Genomic DNA, 17,350 nt, shown 5'->3' with positions numbered 1-17,350 from the left:
AACAAGGGCATTGCAACTTTATTTCTGATTGGATTTAAAAATATAATATTTTTTATTGATATGAACCATTGTTGATATTATTATTAAGATGATATTTTAAAAATTTATTTATTTATTTGGGCATCAATATATCTCAGAAAAGCAGCTTCAGCCGACTGGTTCCTTTTTTTATTTTTTTAATATCATTCTTTTTTTTTGCCTAATCTTTTAACATCATTCATAAATTTATATTTCTGATATAATTATATAATATTTCAAGGTTCCAACGTCATTCTTAATTATGAAAAATTGCTTAACTTTATACGTGCATGCATTATATGTATATATAACAGACACATGCGTGTTAGAATTTTTCTTTCAAAAATTATTTTCTAATATGAATATATCTATTATGAATATTATTTGAATGACATTATTCGAACCATATTCTAATAATATTATTCAGATAAATTTAACACATTCACTTTAAAAATTGAGCTATACCCTGAATTTTCTTCGCTTGTGTAATCTGATATAATTATGATTAGAAAAGGATAGGTCGTGATGATATTATTAATAAAATAATGGTTAAGGGTGAGAAAAATGGCCCATCATACAAAATAGTAGTTATATATTTATTTATAGACACTTATAAGACTAAAAATTATATTGTAGTATTTGAAATAATTCAGAAGACAATGTGATAATTAGTATTTAATGTTATTTTTTTCCCCTGATAAAGTGAATTTAGGGCTGCAAAAACGTGTATAGCTGCGAACTGCTGGCTAATCAGTCTCAACTGAGGAGATTATGTTTGATTATAAATATAAAAAATAAGTTATTTTATCTTATATTTATTTTTTTTAAAATTAATTTGTCTAACTTATAAATTGATATATAATTTAATATTATATAATAATATTACTGAAAATCATATGACATTATTTATAATCAATTAATTTATTTGAGTTTCTTAATTTACCCAAACTAATTAACTACTACCTCTTATGGTAAACACGAGAAAGAGAAGGAGTATAATATAAAGTTTAGATATTTAATGATTAGCTTGGCAAAAAAAGAAGAGATATAATAGATTAGATCACTTAGCAGATCTGATGATCCGAAACGGGACATTATATTAGAAAATAATTAATAATAAGGTTTACACAATCACGTGCAATTTGGGGTCACATCTATGAAATAAGGAGCAGAAGCACGTGGGGCTGATACTTAAGAGATTGACCACTGGCTCATTCAGATCAGTCTCCCCAGACAACATCCTGGGCTAACAATATTAATGCATCCAATTCAGTTGTTGTTCGGATTGCTGAGGTAACTCCAAAGAAAGTGAGTAAAGACAACGCATTTATTTATAAAAACAAATCGGATTAAGTTTAGATGCACATTTCTAGTTGGACTTGATTTAAAATATTACAATTTGAGTTTGGATCATACGAGTTGATTATCTGAGTTTAACGTTTTTACGTTTTTAATTAACAAAATCGTATCAATTCACTCTTAAACTCATAAGAACTGTAAACTCAATTAAACTTACAAGTTCATTTACCGAGTTTATCGTTTTTACGTTTTAAACTTACAAAATCGTATCAATTCGCTCTTAAACTCGTACTAAATTTTTAGATTTGATTATATTTAGTGACTTTACATATAAATTTTATAAAAAATTTTTTGTTAAATGTGATAAATTATGAACATTAATGGATATAATTTTAATTATTTAAATTTAAAATATATTTAAATGAAATTGTTCTCATTTTTTATATATTAATTATTTGATTACATATTTTTAATACCAGTTTATTAATAAAAGTAAACTCTTACGAGTTTACGATTCGAGTTTATGATCCGAATTTATCTCATTCTCACGAGTTTGTTTAAACTCGTGAATTTGACAACCATGGTTTGGTTTGGATGCAAGGGCCGTAAAATCTTAGAATTAATGGGATTAATACTATTTTTTTTTCATATCGATTCTTACTATCTATCAATCAATACGGGAGCATCGGACTTTTTCTCTCGCATGTAGGGCCAGCTCTTCCCTCTCCCTTTTCAGAAATTTCTTGAGGCGGTAAGTGCTTATTGTCTCTCACTTTTGTGCAAGTGTCAGCCACGGCGTCTCCCTCGCCGGCTCCTTCCGCCGATAGAGGAGACGTTTACCTCCGTCCTTTTTTCCCCTTTGCTCTGCTTCCCTTTTTGTGGTGATGTTCTTTTTTTTTTTTTAATATACAAAAATTTCAGGTAAGTTGGGTCTCAGGATTTATCATGACCAAATATCTCTAAGCTCAAAAAGCACTTACAGAAGTTCTTATGGATCGCCCACCAGTAAGATCCTCATATTGGAAGTGGAATTCGAACTCATAACTTTATGGGTTATTATCAACCAACTATTTAGCAACTGTATCAACTCTTATTGATTGTGATGGTATTCTTTGTCTATTCAGCAATAAACAAGTCTATAATGTGTGGCACTGCTTGCTTTTTTTTGTTTTTTGGTGATAAAAAGGGGCCAAAGCCAAGTTCACTAAAACTTAACTAAAGATCCTACGGGGCCTACAAAATCCTTATAGATCTTCCTTTAAGATATTCAGCACTTCACAGGGGGTGTGCTCCAGATCACTTTTTCCACTGATTGTTCCATACTCAACTGAGCCATTCGGTCCGCACCCCTGTTGCATTCTCTAAACATGTGATTGAGAGACGTTTTCCAATCTCTATTGAGTATTTCCTCCAATCCACTAGTTGCTTAGCATCACATTCCACTTCAGTGTTTCTGAATCCTAGTTCCCAGCATAGTTGTAGTCCTTCATATATGCCCGATGCCTGATTGTGTCTGATGTCACATGCAGGAAGCCTCATAGTATATCCATGCAGCCATTCTCCACAGTCTCTCCTTATAACTCCTCCTCATCCCGTACGGCCTCCTGATGCTCTTGTTGCATCTGTATTTAGTGCACACCAACCTTTGTTTGGTGGTTTCCAGGACACAAAGATGATCTCAGCACGTGGCAGAGTCCCAGCATCTGCCTCCCATCTTCTTAGGTAGTCTTGCTGATGCTGGCTTATAATGTTTCCTGCATTCTGAGTTTGGGTCATGCAGTTGGTTATCTTCCATTTCCACATGTACCAATAGTTGTGGCAAAAAGGTCCGGCCAATGTAAGTCCTCGTGTTTCTGGCTTAATCCATCCAAACAGATTGAATTTGAAGAAGGACTGTCTTCTCTCTCTTGGTATTATTTCTTTCCATATTGCTTTAACGGGTGGGTAATCTCTCAAAGCGTGTAGGGGATCTTCTCTTCCTAGCTGACATATCTCACATTTTTCACTAGTTCCATCCCACTTGCTTGTTTTGCTCCTTGTCAGAATCCTTTCATTCAAGACTAGCCACACGAAAACTCATGCTCTTTCTGAGGTATATAGTTTCCACATACGATTCCACACTTGTTTGTAAGTGTGTCCTGTCTTCTTTGCTCCATGCATATGCACTCGCTGCTGTGGCACTGCTTGCTTTGATGGTGATTTTTCATATCCCGATTCAATGGCTTGGATTTACGCTCTTGGGAAAAGGGTTTTGTTGACATTGGCTGCCAAATACTTTATCTCTCAATTCTCAAAGGCTAGTTGCTGGTTCTGGTTTGTTATTGCGAATCCAAAGCTAATGTTGGGTAAAAGTATCAAGTAGTGTTTTTCGGTGGGTGGCCAACGGTAAGTTCTATTTCTTCTCTGATGCTGTTCATTTCGTTGGTGGCTGTGGGTGTTTGCTTCTATGGGTTCTCCCACACTTGTCAACAATCATTGTTGGTTGCTCGTTGGCTTACAAGAGGGATGGGTCCTTTTAGGGTGGTTTTTTCAAACCCCCACCCTTTACTTTGGCATCAGTGTAGGCGACAACGTTATTCTACCTGTAGATTTTGGTGAAGCGATGAGAGTGGTGATTTTGATAGCAGCTACTCCTTTAGTAGCGTTGTTAGGGTTATGATTTTTGTTATTGGGCTGTTAGCTTGAACTTTTGTTATTGGACATCTTTTTGGGCTGTGTATGTTTCTGTCTTTATATTAATGAAAATCTCTATTATTAGGTTAAAAAAAATTATAGAGGAGCGGTTAAATTGTGAGAATTAAAAAATACACTTCATGTAGACGAAATATGTATTTCAAATTCTCATGGCATAATTGGGTGGTTCTGCTTAGAGGGAAAAGGGAGCGTCACGAAGATGACCATATGATGCTTATCACTGTGGTAAGATCAACATTGATTAAATTAAAAATTATTTTTTCAAAAATGGATCAACGTTGGCTAGTTAAATCATTGTTATTTTAAATTTTGCAGGCATCAAAGTAATTTTTTAAAAAATAAATCTGAACAGTCCACATTTCAGTACCCGTGAGTGTAGCTGGGAGTGCTGGGAAGAGCACGGGGATCGGTACTGACTTGCACAAATGTACTCCTCTCATATCGTTCGTTGGTTGATGTTTGATCACAAGGGATTAGGGAGATCAACGCTAAACTTCATTTTTCTCTTTTAGGTCATGCGACTCATGTCCAGTGAAAAGCCCTACTCAAATTCTAGTTCTAGCGTGAGTTTTTGAGTCGATTTGGTTTTTCCAAATCACTTTTAAGATCTGATAAAAAGCTAAAACTTCACAATGGCAGCTCCACTTGATGGCTTGGAAGCAAATACATAGAGGTCAAGGTCATTCTCTGTGATGATGCCTCTCTCAATCCTAGACTGGTAGAAATGTTTCTGAAACACATATATAGAATCCACCATTAACAACTTATATTTATTCAAATGGTAAATTAGAGGACTATTATCATCTGAAACGAAACCTTCAAATTCAGGATAAAATGTGGAACCATGCTTTCTTTCACCAAAGCAACTGCACAACCTCCCCATCCAGCTCCTGTAAGCCTAGCCCCAAGAGCACCATTTTCGCGACAAATATTTACAAGTTCTTCTAACTCTGGGCAACTGATTGCATGAACAAGACAAAGAAATTGCAAAATGTTTTGTTATTATAAAGGAACAAATCTTACTAGGCAGACAACGGCAGAAGCAAAAGAAAACACACAAAGCCAAGGTGACTCTTATGTAAATATTTTGGTTCGATAAGTGAAAGGTAATGATTCTTACTGACTAACTCAAAGGAAGAAGATATGCTAAGATAGGTTCAGAAGGCTTTATCCAAAACCTATTCGTTAATTTAATCAGATTGAAAAACTTATAAAAGAGACATTTGATCAGTAGCATTCTTCATCCTGGGATTTGAAAGTCAACTGAGAAAAGCTCATCTAACACAGTGAAGCTTAACCAAAGATGACAGACAAAATCCAACAGAAGCAATTTTTTTATTAAAAAAACAAAAATTAAAGCGGATTCTAAAAGCCAGTACTGGGTGTCATTACCTGCATTCATATAGAACACTGCAACTATAATGACTTTCATTCATAAGATCACCAAGCTTCATCAGCATCTCCTCCTGGCTGAAAAGAGAATGAAGTGAATGTCAAACCAATGAATGGTTGGGATTTAATCATTTCATAGGATGATTATCAATCATCTAATAAATTACGCAAAATTAGCAATGATTTGAAGTACTGTATTCATCACGTGAAAATTCCGTAACGGTGAAAGAGCATCCATGAAAAAGTATAGCTGTGGTCGCCTATGAGCTCACTTTACTCACCTTAAATTTGATGATACGATTTCTTGGAAAGCATGTACCCTCTTCGCTTCTGAATAAACATGGGTGGCTCTCTGGAAATACGTTTCTAAAAATTAAATAATAACTTATAAAAGGGACTGTTTACCCTTGCAGCTACTGAGAAATTATCATTATCACCATGCAAAACAAAAGGAACAAGAAATTAATTGATATTTCCTGATAGGAATAAGTTATGCCTAATTCGTAACTTCTTTCTACAGGGCATACGGGATTTCTTTATTGGATTATAGACTTCTTTCTACAGGGCATACGGGATTTCTTTATTGGATTATAGACTTCACAACTCATTCCAGTTATTAATCACATAAAACAAACTGCTGAAACAAATAAGAACCAGTAAATTAAGATCTTAACATGGTTGGTACAAATAAAATGAAAGTCAATGGGAATTGAAGAAGATACCTGATGCAACTTGTAGTGCTCAGCAACTTTTACCACGTTCAAATAAGCAGGGTTGCTGCTAAAAAATGAGGCAAGTTTTTCCTCAGTGATGTTCTCAATTTCTTCAGCTGTATATGGTTCTTCCTTCAAAAATTCCTAAGCCAAATGGGATGTTTTTTTTGTTTTCTTTGTTAAAGTAGAAATAGGGTCTAAGCAAATTAGAATGTACAAATAAAGCCATATTTAAGTTAATTTCAAGGATTGCTATTTTAAAAGAAAAACAAGGATGGCGTAAGACTAGACAAAAATTACCTTGACAGCAAGAACAGGATCAGAAGATTTGTGACTGTTAGCAAATGATAAGCATAACCCTTCAACATCAGACAATGTTTTCACTCTTGATATTGCCTCTTCTGGTTTCATTCCTAGCTTTATACCAAGCACTATCTGGGAAAAAAAAAAAATCCCAATAGCATAATGCAAGATTGGAAAAATTGACAAGACTGGCAACTTACAGCTCTACCTAAACTAGCTTTCCAAATGGGCACAGAAGCACACAATATAGCAACTGATTTTTCATCTGAGCACAAAATTATCATATGTATCTGATATCAATGGGTCTTTTTTTTGTTTTTTAATAAAAGAAATAGCTAACTGAAAGTTTTTGGACCTTGATGAAACTTATATCTAGTTGGACCATGTTATAAGACTCCGCTGTCTACTTGTGTATTTCCTTCAAGTTACTCTTGCAGGTTCTGAAGGAGTATATCTGATGGCGCTGAAGATTCAGAGCAGATTTACAAATCATTTCCTAGGGCCTATCGCAGAGTTCATGGGAAGGGAAATGATGTAAGAAAGAGCAATTCCAGTGGATATGAGAACCAACTTGAGGTTGCTAGCCGTAAGGGAAAAAGAAGTGGCATACGAGTAGGGAGTAGTTACAGCTAGGGATATATTTAGTCTTTTGTATCTTTCAGGTCTTTAAATCTTCTATTTCGTCCAGAGAGTTAAGTTCTGTCTTCTGGAAATTGGGAGGGGTGAGGAGAGTTCTGGCCTCTCGAATGTCAGGTTGGGGGTGGAAGAAGATCATCTACCTTCATCATTTTCTCGTTTTGTCTTGGTGTGTTAGTGAGTTCGAATGTATTGAGTGCACTTTCTTTTGTATCCACTAGAATATATCATCTATCTGAGTGAGTTCTTGTACGGTAAGACTCTTCTTTCTTTTGGGGAGAAGAGTATTTTTATATTTAATATCAACTCTGTTGGCACAAAAAAGTAAAAGAAAATAAAAGTTCTGGATGGTGAGGAAAAGAAGCAAGCCGAAAAGAACAAATGGGCACTTTAAAGGGAAAAATCGTTTCATATTTAATAGTTTATGAAACATAATAAAAATGTAATATAGTAGGGATAAGAATGCTTCTAATTACTGTGTGCTCACCACAGGTCAAACTTGAAAAGCAAGAGCATCCAATGTAACCAGTTAATGTGTTTTCTACTGAAAAAATCCTAAACAACTGAATGAATATCAACAAGATTAAGCCATCATTGTTATGACTTTCATAAATAATTACAGTAGGGTGAATAGTTAACCAGGAATGGAGGGCGGGACATGAGTAGATTTAATAGGAGGATCCATCCTCCATCCCTGGCTCCACAGGAGTCCAGCTTAAGTTTAGGGTCCGTAAAAGAAAATTAAGTAAACAGAATAAAGAAAAATGAATTCTCTATCTAAAAAGCACTTACAGAAGCTAAACGGCATTCAACGACCCTATTGTTATAATTTTTAGCCGCAGTGACAGCTTTTTGAGACTCTGCCAAAGAATGGGCTATAACAAAAGTCCCACCAGCTGGAAGTTGCAAGTCTGTTGCCCGAAGAGGGTTGAAATCAATAAGCTCTGCAAATCCAATTTTGGCCATGACAGAGATTGCCTGTCAACCAGAGCATCACAAGAGCAAGGGCAATAGACCATGGAGTCATACCTACGCTATTCAATTAGATAATGCCACATGTATAATGTAAAATCTTGCAATACCAACCTATGGAAGTTTATTGAAAGAAGAATACTGTAACAGAATTCCACCACTATTTAATGCTATACCATTATTTTTAAATTGATGCCTCAAACTCACTGACTTACCAGTATTCAACTATAAAATCATGGGTTTTTTTTTCCCTTTTTCCTTTCTTTTTTTTTTCTTTTTTTTGGGGGGGGGGGGGGGGAAGGGGGTTGTTGGGGCTCACTATCACTTCTCAATTCCTACTTGAATTCCAATAGGCATTCTTAGCCCATGATCCACAACAGAGACGCTCCATTACTCCAATCCAATCTAAAGTAACTTCTCCTATCATCTGATTAGCAAGACCATGCTTGGACAGCTTATTGATATACATTTGGACTAAAATTTCAAAAGGACATAGCTCTAAGGAATGACGTGTACTACCTGATCCATCCCCCCAGATTGTGTTCCCACATGTCTTTCACATTCACATGAAACTTGCGCAATTTGTTTCTGTCAAGAAAGGCAAAATAGGTAAATTTGAACGACAAATCAAAAGCTTTTCATCGAAAAAGGGCGCTTTTAAGGAAACCCTGTGCAGATTTGTTGAAGTAAATGGTAATTAAAAATAAAAAATTATGCTACATCAAATTGTAAAAATCCTGTTCATTCCAGTATCAAGAAAGTATACTTGTCCTTCAAAAGATCACCACATGAAAATTCATCATGAAGAAAGGCTTAAAAACCAATTTCAATTTTCTCATATAGATCAGAATGGGGACTAGATCTTCTCATGAGCAGCGTATGGATTTGCAGTCATACTATTATATCAGTGATCTGAAACATTACTATAAAATATTTCAGTCATTCAGTCAGCAATGTTTTGAACATTATTTTCATTCAACTGATTTGCGGGTGATTTGAAAATTAAGCTTCGTCAAACTACAAACTTGAATTTGGAAATATATTTCAAGATAGTAATGCATGAACTACCTTCGGAAAGTTAACACCAAATGCAGTCATAATAGCAATCAAGGAGGAACAAACAAGTGCTGAAGAGCTTGATAGTCCAGAACCTGAAAAGAAGAAATCTTGCTCATTAAACTTAACCCTCTCATCAAAATGTAATAACCCACCGTGGAAAATCAACTGTTAAGTTCACTTAGAGGCAAATTTGGCTGCCTGTCCTCTCAGCAGCATGAAGGGAACAAACCAGTTGGAACTATTCCATCAACAAGGACATCAAGCCCAATGGGCTGACCAACATCCACTCCTTTGAGTTTTGCATGATCATAATAACCTTTGTACCTACAGAAAAAATACTTTGAGTTATTTTTTAATGGAAGAAGAAAATTTACTGATGAGAAGAGAGAAACAGGGCAAAAACAGAGGACAAGATATCCTAAATATGAAATTTAAACAATAATGAAGCAGTGCTCCCTCTGTTAAAAATCACATGGAATAAAAGAAAATGACTAATACCTATGCATAAGCTTCCTCCAGCTTTGCTGATTAGACCATTTTGCATTTGAACGCATAGATAGGTAAATATATCGTTTACATTATCAGACCTACGGCTAGGCATTATCTTGAGTCTTGACAGTATTTAGCAGGGTTCATTCAGGAAAACTAAGCACATAACTTTCCATCTAAAGTTAAATAGCATATTAAAATTTTTAAAGTTATCTAGCGAAGGTTGATGAATAATTTTATTACAATCTTTAACATGTCTTTTCGCATAAAATACACGAGCCCACTACACAATATGTGGAAACTTCATTGTAAGCTAAGGCCAATGATTATGAGTAGACAAACAACAGAAAATTGCAAGAGAAACGTAGATTCTTCGGACTCACCCACAAATAAAATAATGGCCCCATTTGTGATTCCTCAAGTCGAGTTCCTGCATATGAAATTGATTGTGCCTCAAATTTTGAAAGTCAGAACATTCTTAATGTCAAAACAAATCATAATGGCAATGGTGGCAGAATACAAACAATTTAAGCTACCACATGTAAATTTAGCCTGTAAAATCAATATTAAGTTATAAAGCCAAAATTTCATAGAAGAAAGTGGGGGAAAATCTAACTTTAACACAAGAAGTTCAAAGGTCCACCTGGTTAGGATCAGCAGGATAAGTGCAAGTAGTGTATTTCTCATCATTTACATTAGCAACCCTAATGATCCTTTCGTCCTCATTTATCCGTATGGCCACAATTGTATCTTGCCGAATTGCCATGGGCAACACCGAATATCCCTCATAATCAATGTGCTCCCCGATCAAGTTCACTCTCCCTGAAACGCAAAGACACGTCTTAATTTCCATCTTCCATAACCAAAATTGCTACCCAACGCACCACTCCCACAACGATCATATAAATCCGCCCACGTGCTCAATTTTCCGAAGTTCCTTACAGTTCAAACAGACCCTAATAGTTACATGAGAACGAGGAAAAGAGAAAGAAGGATGACCTGGTGATCGAGCACAGACTTCAGGAGGGTGGCCGAAAATAGTGAGAAACTTGGACTTCAAATTGTCAAAACGAATCCGAGCTTCTTCAAGCTGAGATCCTTCGCCGTAGACAGGCTCCAATGTATCGTAAACCGGGACCGGAAGCTCTTCGTGATTCGTCATTTTGTTACTCTGATTTCTTCGGACGGATTTTGCAACTCGACCGAGTTTCTATACACTTGCTATCGACAAGCTTTTGCCCGCGAATAATGACGTCAGTCACTCTAAGCACTTTTGTCTTTATCAAGTGATCCTCGAAACGCTACCATAATCAAAAGCGCAGACAATTTCCTCTCTGATGCGAAAACGCATTTTTAAATCTATCACAGCTTACATGGCAAAGTGAGTCCATTCAAACTATCATTAGTTACATGTAGATAACAACAAATCATCAATTCCCTTAACCAGTAACCAGATAAAAGCTCTTACCAGTTAAGACTCTACATTCCAATCAGGATTGGAACGATGAAAACTGATCAGATACCAAATCTTCTCCCTGGTTTTCATTTTCAATAACCAGAGAGATTGATTGGACGGGCATAAGGTGACAAATGAGACCTTCAAATGTGTTCTCATCACAGCTCTTGCAACTAGAGCGTGCTATTTTCAACAACAGGACATTGTAGCTTTGACGACAAATTTTGTTTCCCCAATCTCAAGATCTTTTCAGAGCAAGGAACTGATTATTTCCATTTAATTCTTGCTCACTCTCGAAACTTCATTTGTTTTCTTCATTTTCAGAACTGAGTTTGCCTTCACTTGTGAGAACATTTTCAGCGCATTGCATGGAGTTGAAGAATAAAAAGCATGTTGCGCAACAGCGACGGGTAACGCAGTTACCACCAATTTAAGAATTTCTTTTTTTCCCCCCCTTATGTTAATTAGGGTCGAACTAACTTTTAAATTTACAATAAATTAATCAAGATAACCTCTACATTGGGACTGAATGCGGACGGGGTTGGTTATCAGAACAAAATAGGCTTCTAAAAATTATTGTCAGTTTTTGGTATAATCATTCCCCGATTTATTTTCATAAAAAACTCCAAATAATCATCTAAATGACCAAAAGAATAAAAATTTAGATAACAAGTCTAAATGCTGACCAGCAAATTTAAGCAGTTACCACCTCCAATAGTTAACATAAAAATTAGATAATTAATTTTAAAAAATAAAAAAATTAATCTACTTAATTATTTATAATAAATATTTGTAAACTTTTTAAAACTATCTTATTGAATAAAAACCCATGATGGGAATCCTTGCAATCAATAGGAATGATTGGACAAAAATTATAAACTCAGATGACAAAGTGAATTTAAACTTTTATATTTAGGATCAGAGATAATATTTTTTTTTTTCATAATTGAGGCGTGAAAATGTGACCACGCACTTAACTGGCCTATTTTATTGAATACTCAATTTTTCTCTGCTGTAATTAATTTTGTGACCAGAGAAAATTTGAAATAAACTATATGCTAGTGTTACTCAGAATAAGTTTTTCATTTCTGCCTTGTTTCAGTACGGTGGCAGTCTCCAGGCCAAATGCTTGGTTATCACAAGACAAGAGGAACCCCTCCACAAAATATCCCTCATATCTGTCAAAGCATAAGAAACTGGTCGTTGCAGATGACAGTCATAGCATCAATGAAAAGCACTAAGTTTGATCAAAATTGGACGCAATAATCATCCAAGAAACCGAACAGGATCGATGGAGAACCTGGAAATATAAAGTTGACACCATATAGAATGTCTGGTTGTCTAGTTAGCCGTCAAAATCCTATACAAGATTTGGTACTGATGGATTCTTTCTGGTAATAATTTATAATAGTCAAATCAGAACTCAGAAGGAGAACCTAGCAACTTCCTCGTCTTCATCCTCATCTATAACATCATCTTCTTCAGTATATCTCTCCATATCATCATCAATTTCCTCATTATCTTCCTCCTCTAACTCATCTTCCTCATCCATCAAGCTTTTACTTCTTGTTTCCTTTCCCTTTAAACCAGTGCTCAAGACTACAGTTTGTCCACCAGATTTCTCCATATCCCTTCTCAATTTGTCCATGTTTTCCTTCCTGCGCTCTTCCTCCAGGCGCTGTTTCTCTGCTCGCCTTTTATCGAGATCAGCCCTACAAGTTGCAGAGAATACAATACATTTTGTTTAATGATCATGATTATATAAAAACTCAACGGTACTATAGCGGAGGAAACTAATGACAGATTTGTCAAGCTCAGACAATACTTGTAGTTTTCCATGTATTCCTCAGCACTGGCTTCGATGGCCTTGAAGAAGGCGTCAATTCCTGCGCCAGACACTGCAGAAACTCCAACAGACCTTAAATTCTTGTAGAACTCATCTAGCACAAGAGAAAGGCTCTGAGTTAAAGTTGATGTGTAAGAGTGATCTGAACTTATTGCCGCTTGGAATGCCTCAAAATCCTCCATCCACTGCACACATAAATTCAACACAAGCCGTAAACAAATTTTGAGCTTAAGAACTATGCAGCAGCTTTGATAGTCCAAAGGAAGCACAAAGAACCTAGAAATAATATAGGGTACATTTCTGTACTAAAGCCTTAATCAATATTTCTTCCCATTTTTCCTAAATCTAATTTTAGCATTTATTTAGGCCACTTGTACGCTTAGTGAAGCCCGTCCACCGAAATTCAAATCCTAGTAATATCCAACAAGTATACTAAATAAAAGAAGTGAAGAAGTGAAGCAGTGGAGAGATATTCAAAGCTACATGAAACACTTTTACTACAACATCAGGCTAATGTGTGAAAGACAAAATATGGCAAGTGAAATGATGATATAAAAGACAAAACGGTGTCATTTGAGGATTTCACAATTTATTTTGCTTATTTGTTTAAGAATCTATCAGACTTAGTATTCATTTGTTGAGTACTATGGCTTCAACAGTCTAGCTAGGTTTTGAACCACAGACTTTTAGTAGAGAACAGAATCATGAAGGTAATTAAAACTATTAGTGAATCAGAAGATCACAACATAATATTCATCTCCAGACTTGAAGAAACTAATCTTGAAGGTACATGACCCGCATTAAAAGATAAAATTCAAGGTATCATTAGAGATGGGCAATACCTCTAGGGCAAACTGATGCTGCGCTACATCAATCTTGTTGAAGGCCAAGATGAGAGGTAAGCGTGTCTTGTAGAGGATACTACAAGCATAAAGCATGTTGCTCATAAAAGTAGTGGGACTTTCTGATCGAGGCGTATCAACAACATAAGTTACTACAGTGGGAAATGTGGAGGCAAAAGCTTCTGTAATGATAGCACCAGAAGCAGACCAAGTGAATATTTCAATCTGACCAGGGGTGTCCACAAGAACATAATCAAGTTCATCTGCTCGCTTTTCAATTATAGAAACCACCTGAAATTTAGGAGTAGAAACCACCAGTTAAACAAATTAGTGAAACTTAAAAGAGAGGTCCACAAAAAATTCCTTGATGGAATCATGCATCCCTAGGCCTAAAATTTAAGACTATAAGCCCCGTAACAAGTGATAAAAATAACCCATTAAACAATACCAATTCACAATATGTCCTTGCGAGTGAAGGTAAAACTTGAAAGGTAGTGACCATAGAAGACAGAACGAGATATGCTCATTCTGTTGCCCGCAGACATTACCTCATCAAACTTGGTGGCAAACAAGTTAAGTGATGTCAAAATTCCACCATTTGGACCAAGGTTGAACTGCTTCATGACCTCCTTGTACTTAACAGTGTCTCTTATGTCAATGTTGGCACCAAACGGGAGCGTCATGACAGCAGGGTCAAGATTCATCACATAGCCCCTCATGTTCGACAATTGTGTGTGGCAAACCAAACGATGGAGAAACGTTGTTTTCCCACTCCCTAAACACATAAGAAGTTCATCTTGAGTCTTTTAACAAGAAAGGGAAACAAAATATCACAATTCAGGAATTACTAACTCTAACGAGTAAATTAAACCACCTGCCATTCCAACAACTAAGATGATGACCGGCTTCCTTTTGAAATTCACTGATGAATTCCCAGATGACGATCCTTCAATATGCAGTTGCTTCATTGTCTCAGTCAGCTCCATTTTCTCTTTATCCTTTGCCTTCAAAATAAATAACAAAGAAATCACATTAGTTACACCAAAAATTCAAAATCTCTAAGTGAACTCATCCAAAAATAACTGTTAAGGCAATAATTTCCAGACATAGCTAACCCTTTGGGCGTTGTACGCGACAGTGGTACAAAGTCAAAACCCTCTGAAGATATGAACCTCAATAAAGCCATGAATTCAGATTCCACTTCTAATTTCACTCGTTTCATAAAACGAAAAGGATATCTATAAAGAGCAAAAGCAAGTTTCGAGTAAGTACCTGAACACCAGAAGAGTCATCGGAATCCATTTGCATAGGTGCGTCCTCGAGTTTCATATTCTTCAAGTCATTGTTGACATCCATTTTTTGATTGAAAATACCGCGTATTGTCGAGAGAGCAACACTATAAGATGAACTTTCTGACCTCTACGTTCCGAGGCAAAGAGGGTTGACACGGGGTCGTCTTCCTTTCAGCTCTCGTAGGTATCTCAGACTCAAACTCCCTCCCCTAGCAATCCGCATGCCAGGGTTTATGGCCTTGTGTCCCTCAACAGCTGAATAAAACGGCACTGCGTTTTGGATCCAGGTCCCCAAGCTTGCACTGTAAAACGTCAATAGTTTCCTGGTGTAGAAACCAGTCCCCAGGTCATCTGATGCGGCCTTAACGGAGTGAAAATTATGCTTACATGGCAAACGTTTATCTAGGGTGCTTGGGTGAAACTGTAACCGAAGGTGATTTTTTTTAAGTAGTAAGGCTTTTAAAAGGCAAAGTAGTGTTAAAATTAAAGAGGATTGCCTACAAGCTTAGTAAAAAATTTTAAAAAATATAGAGAATTGCTCTAGAATTATAACTCCTAACAAGAGATAAAAAGAAAAATTTATCCTTCCAAACTGAATCTGCAGGAGGAGGAGGTTTAGGTGTAACCACGGCGAACTCTTTTTGTACCCAGCTCATAGTTAATAATTGAAGTTATTGATCCACAAATACACCAGATCTTTTAATCCATAGAAGGGCTTAAGCATAGCTTGAGAAAAATATGACCCTTGTAATTTATGATTTTCCATAGAAATTCCTGGAATGATAATCCATTATAGCATATAATTCAATGACAGTCCTCTGTCTAGGCTAACTAAGAGAGAGGGAATGCGTTGTGTCTCCTTGATAGTAGCTATCAAAGATATTGTATAATTACTCAGACGTAGCTCGCTTCTTTTTGGGTGTGAAGCAGTGTCAAACCAAAATACCCAACAAGCATTAGCTCTCCCTGAAAAGGAAATGATCCAGCCGCACCTTCCAGTACGGCTATCTTGTTACGACTTCACTCCAGTCACTAGCCCTGCCTTCGGCATCCCCGTATAACTATTATTAGTTACTACGTCGGGTCCTTAATATGCATAGGACAAAAAACGAACCAAATCGGTCAGTTCAACCTGTGAACCGATCAATGATCTGGTTCGGGTTGGATATTAAACTGAGATGAAGTTAAACTAGTAGCAAACCAATCAAAACCGATGTGAACTGATAATAAACCAGTTTGGATTATTAGGTTGTTATTGGTCCTATTTTTTTTTTATTTAGCTTCTAATATCTCAGTTCCTATAGATTTAAATAAATTTTAATAGTAACTTTGATATCAATGATTATTAATTTTAGTTAATGATAACCCATAAAGATCAAAATTCTCAATATTGTTATACTTTGCTATTGTTACAATCAAATTATTGTTATATTTCTTTATATTTTGTTATTAGTAATTATTAATGTTGTTATATTTCGTTATTTTCAATTAAATTATATTATTTTAATATGACCAGTTGGATCCTGAGTTGACCCGGTCCTACCAACTGACCCTTGAACTACTACTTCAACCGGTTTAGTGTTCGATTTGGTTTTTTATTCCTTATTAATATGAGACTTAGTTAATTAATTTGAGAAGATTAAGAAAATGAGTTAAGTTAGTTATTTGTAGTAAATAAATATTGTTATTGTCTTCTCTAAAATACTATTATTAATCATATGTATTTGAATTATCTATTGATAGTAACTCTTTAACATATGCAACTATAATAGGATTACTTGATGGCAAAGTAGATAAATATGAGAGATTATGGACTAGCTCTTATATTTATGATCAAATTAAATATTAAACTAACTCTTATATCAAAAATAAGATAGAGTATTTGCTAAAAGTTTATGGCTCAATTGGCAACCCTTCGTATTGTTATATACAAGTGGGTGTGTGAGTGTGAAGGGTGTGTATTGTTTGCACACAAAAATAAAAAACTATTATTATTTTTTATATTTGTTTTTTTTAAATTTTTAAAAGTTGAAAGGCATTTAACACCCTAAAATTTGTACTTATTGAGAGCTACTTAATATAAATAATTATAAACATTTTTACGTAAATTAAGATAAAACCTTCGTACATGTTTAGCTCATGTTTCATGAATTATATTAAAAAAAAACCATTTTTGAATGCTTTAATTGCGATCCCAAATAAGTCAAGATGGTGGACTTATCTTACGTGTAAAAACCTGCATTCTTTTCTTTTAAGTAAAATGTTGAATCCCATTAATTGAAAAGAGAATTACAAAACAAACAAGAAGTCAAGAACCAAACTTCCCCATGTTACCTTCC

At 35.4% G+C, this 17,350-nt stretch overlaps 2 protein-coding genes across 5 annotated transcripts in view; both read right to left on the bottom strand.

Annotated features, from left to right (window-relative positions):
- Nucleotides 1-4,424: 4,424 nt before the first annotated feature.
- Nucleotides 4,425-17,350, bottom strand: part of LOC114713176 (galactokinase) — a 20,804-nt gene continuing 7,878 nt past the window's right edge. The window contains exons 1-14 of one of the 4 annotated variants that reach the window (XM_028897767.1): nucleotides 11,044-11,264; nucleotides 10,575-10,943; nucleotides 10,219-10,397; nucleotides 9,959-10,005; nucleotides 9,316-9,410; nucleotides 9,096-9,178; nucleotides 8,547-8,615; nucleotides 7,848-8,033; nucleotides 6,417-6,551; nucleotides 6,126-6,260; nucleotides 5,685-5,755; nucleotides 5,404-5,481; nucleotides 4,828-4,969; nucleotides 4,425-4,741 (exon numbers count right to left, since the gene is read on the bottom strand). In XM_028897767.1, coding sequence (XP_028753600.1) covers nucleotides 4,631-4,741; nucleotides 4,828-4,969; nucleotides 5,404-5,481; nucleotides 5,685-5,755; nucleotides 6,126-6,260; nucleotides 6,417-6,551; nucleotides 7,848-8,033; nucleotides 8,547-8,615; nucleotides 9,096-9,178; nucleotides 9,316-9,410; nucleotides 9,959-10,005; nucleotides 10,219-10,397; nucleotides 10,575-10,737 — 1,494 coding nt within the window. In that variant the 5' untranslated portion in view covers nucleotides 10,738-10,943; nucleotides 11,044-11,264 and the 3' untranslated portion in view covers nucleotides 4,425-4,630. Of the gene's footprint in view, nucleotides 4,742-4,827; nucleotides 4,970-5,403; nucleotides 5,482-5,684; nucleotides 5,756-6,125; nucleotides 6,261-6,416; nucleotides 6,552-7,847; nucleotides 8,034-8,546; nucleotides 8,616-9,095; nucleotides 9,179-9,315; nucleotides 9,411-9,958; nucleotides 10,006-10,218; nucleotides 10,398-10,574; nucleotides 10,944-11,043; nucleotides 11,265-17,350 lie in introns of those variants that run through there. The other 3 variants (XM_028897769.1, XM_028897768.1, XM_028897770.1) reach the window with 3 other exon arrangements.
- LOC114713179 (GPN-loop GTPase QQT2) lies at nucleotides 12,198-15,236 on the bottom strand. The gene is made up of 6 exons (XM_028897771.1): nucleotides 14,992-15,236; nucleotides 14,594-14,723; nucleotides 14,268-14,494; nucleotides 13,720-14,010; nucleotides 12,857-13,062; nucleotides 12,198-12,743 (listed from the first exon to the last, which is right to left on the bottom strand). The coding sequence occupies exons 1-6, from the start codon at nucleotides 15,073-15,075 to the stop codon at nucleotides 12,455-12,457; spliced, it is 1,227 nt and encodes a 408-aa protein (XP_028753604.1). The 5' UTR covers nucleotides 15,076-15,236; the 3' UTR covers nucleotides 12,198-12,454.

The sequence above is a fragment of the Neltuma alba genome, unplaced genomic scaffold, assembly GCF_004799145.2.
Source record: "Neltuma alba isolate B1F8T4 unplaced genomic scaffold, ASM479914v2 tig00011419_pilon, whole genome shotgun sequence".
Lineage (NCBI taxonomy): Eukaryota > Viridiplantae > Streptophyta > Magnoliopsida > Fabales > Fabaceae > Neltuma > Neltuma alba.
This window is presented reverse-complemented; position numbering and strand designations above follow the sequence as displayed.

Bases quoted from the DNA above. Each gene is read 5' to 3' on its own strand.
- LOC114713179 (XM_028897771.1), bottom strand. From the start codon at position 15,075: ATGGATGTCAACAATGACTTGAAGAATATGAAACTCGAGGACGCACCT. The intron at 14,011-14,267 runs GTAATGTCTGCG...CCTAAATTTCAG, and splicing joins TTGCCACCAAGTTTGATGAG to GTGGTTTCTATAATTGAAAA. The intron at 12,744-12,856 runs GTATTGTCTGAG...TGCAACTTGTAG, and splicing joins GAATACATGGAAAACTACAA to GGCTGATCTCGATAAAAGGC.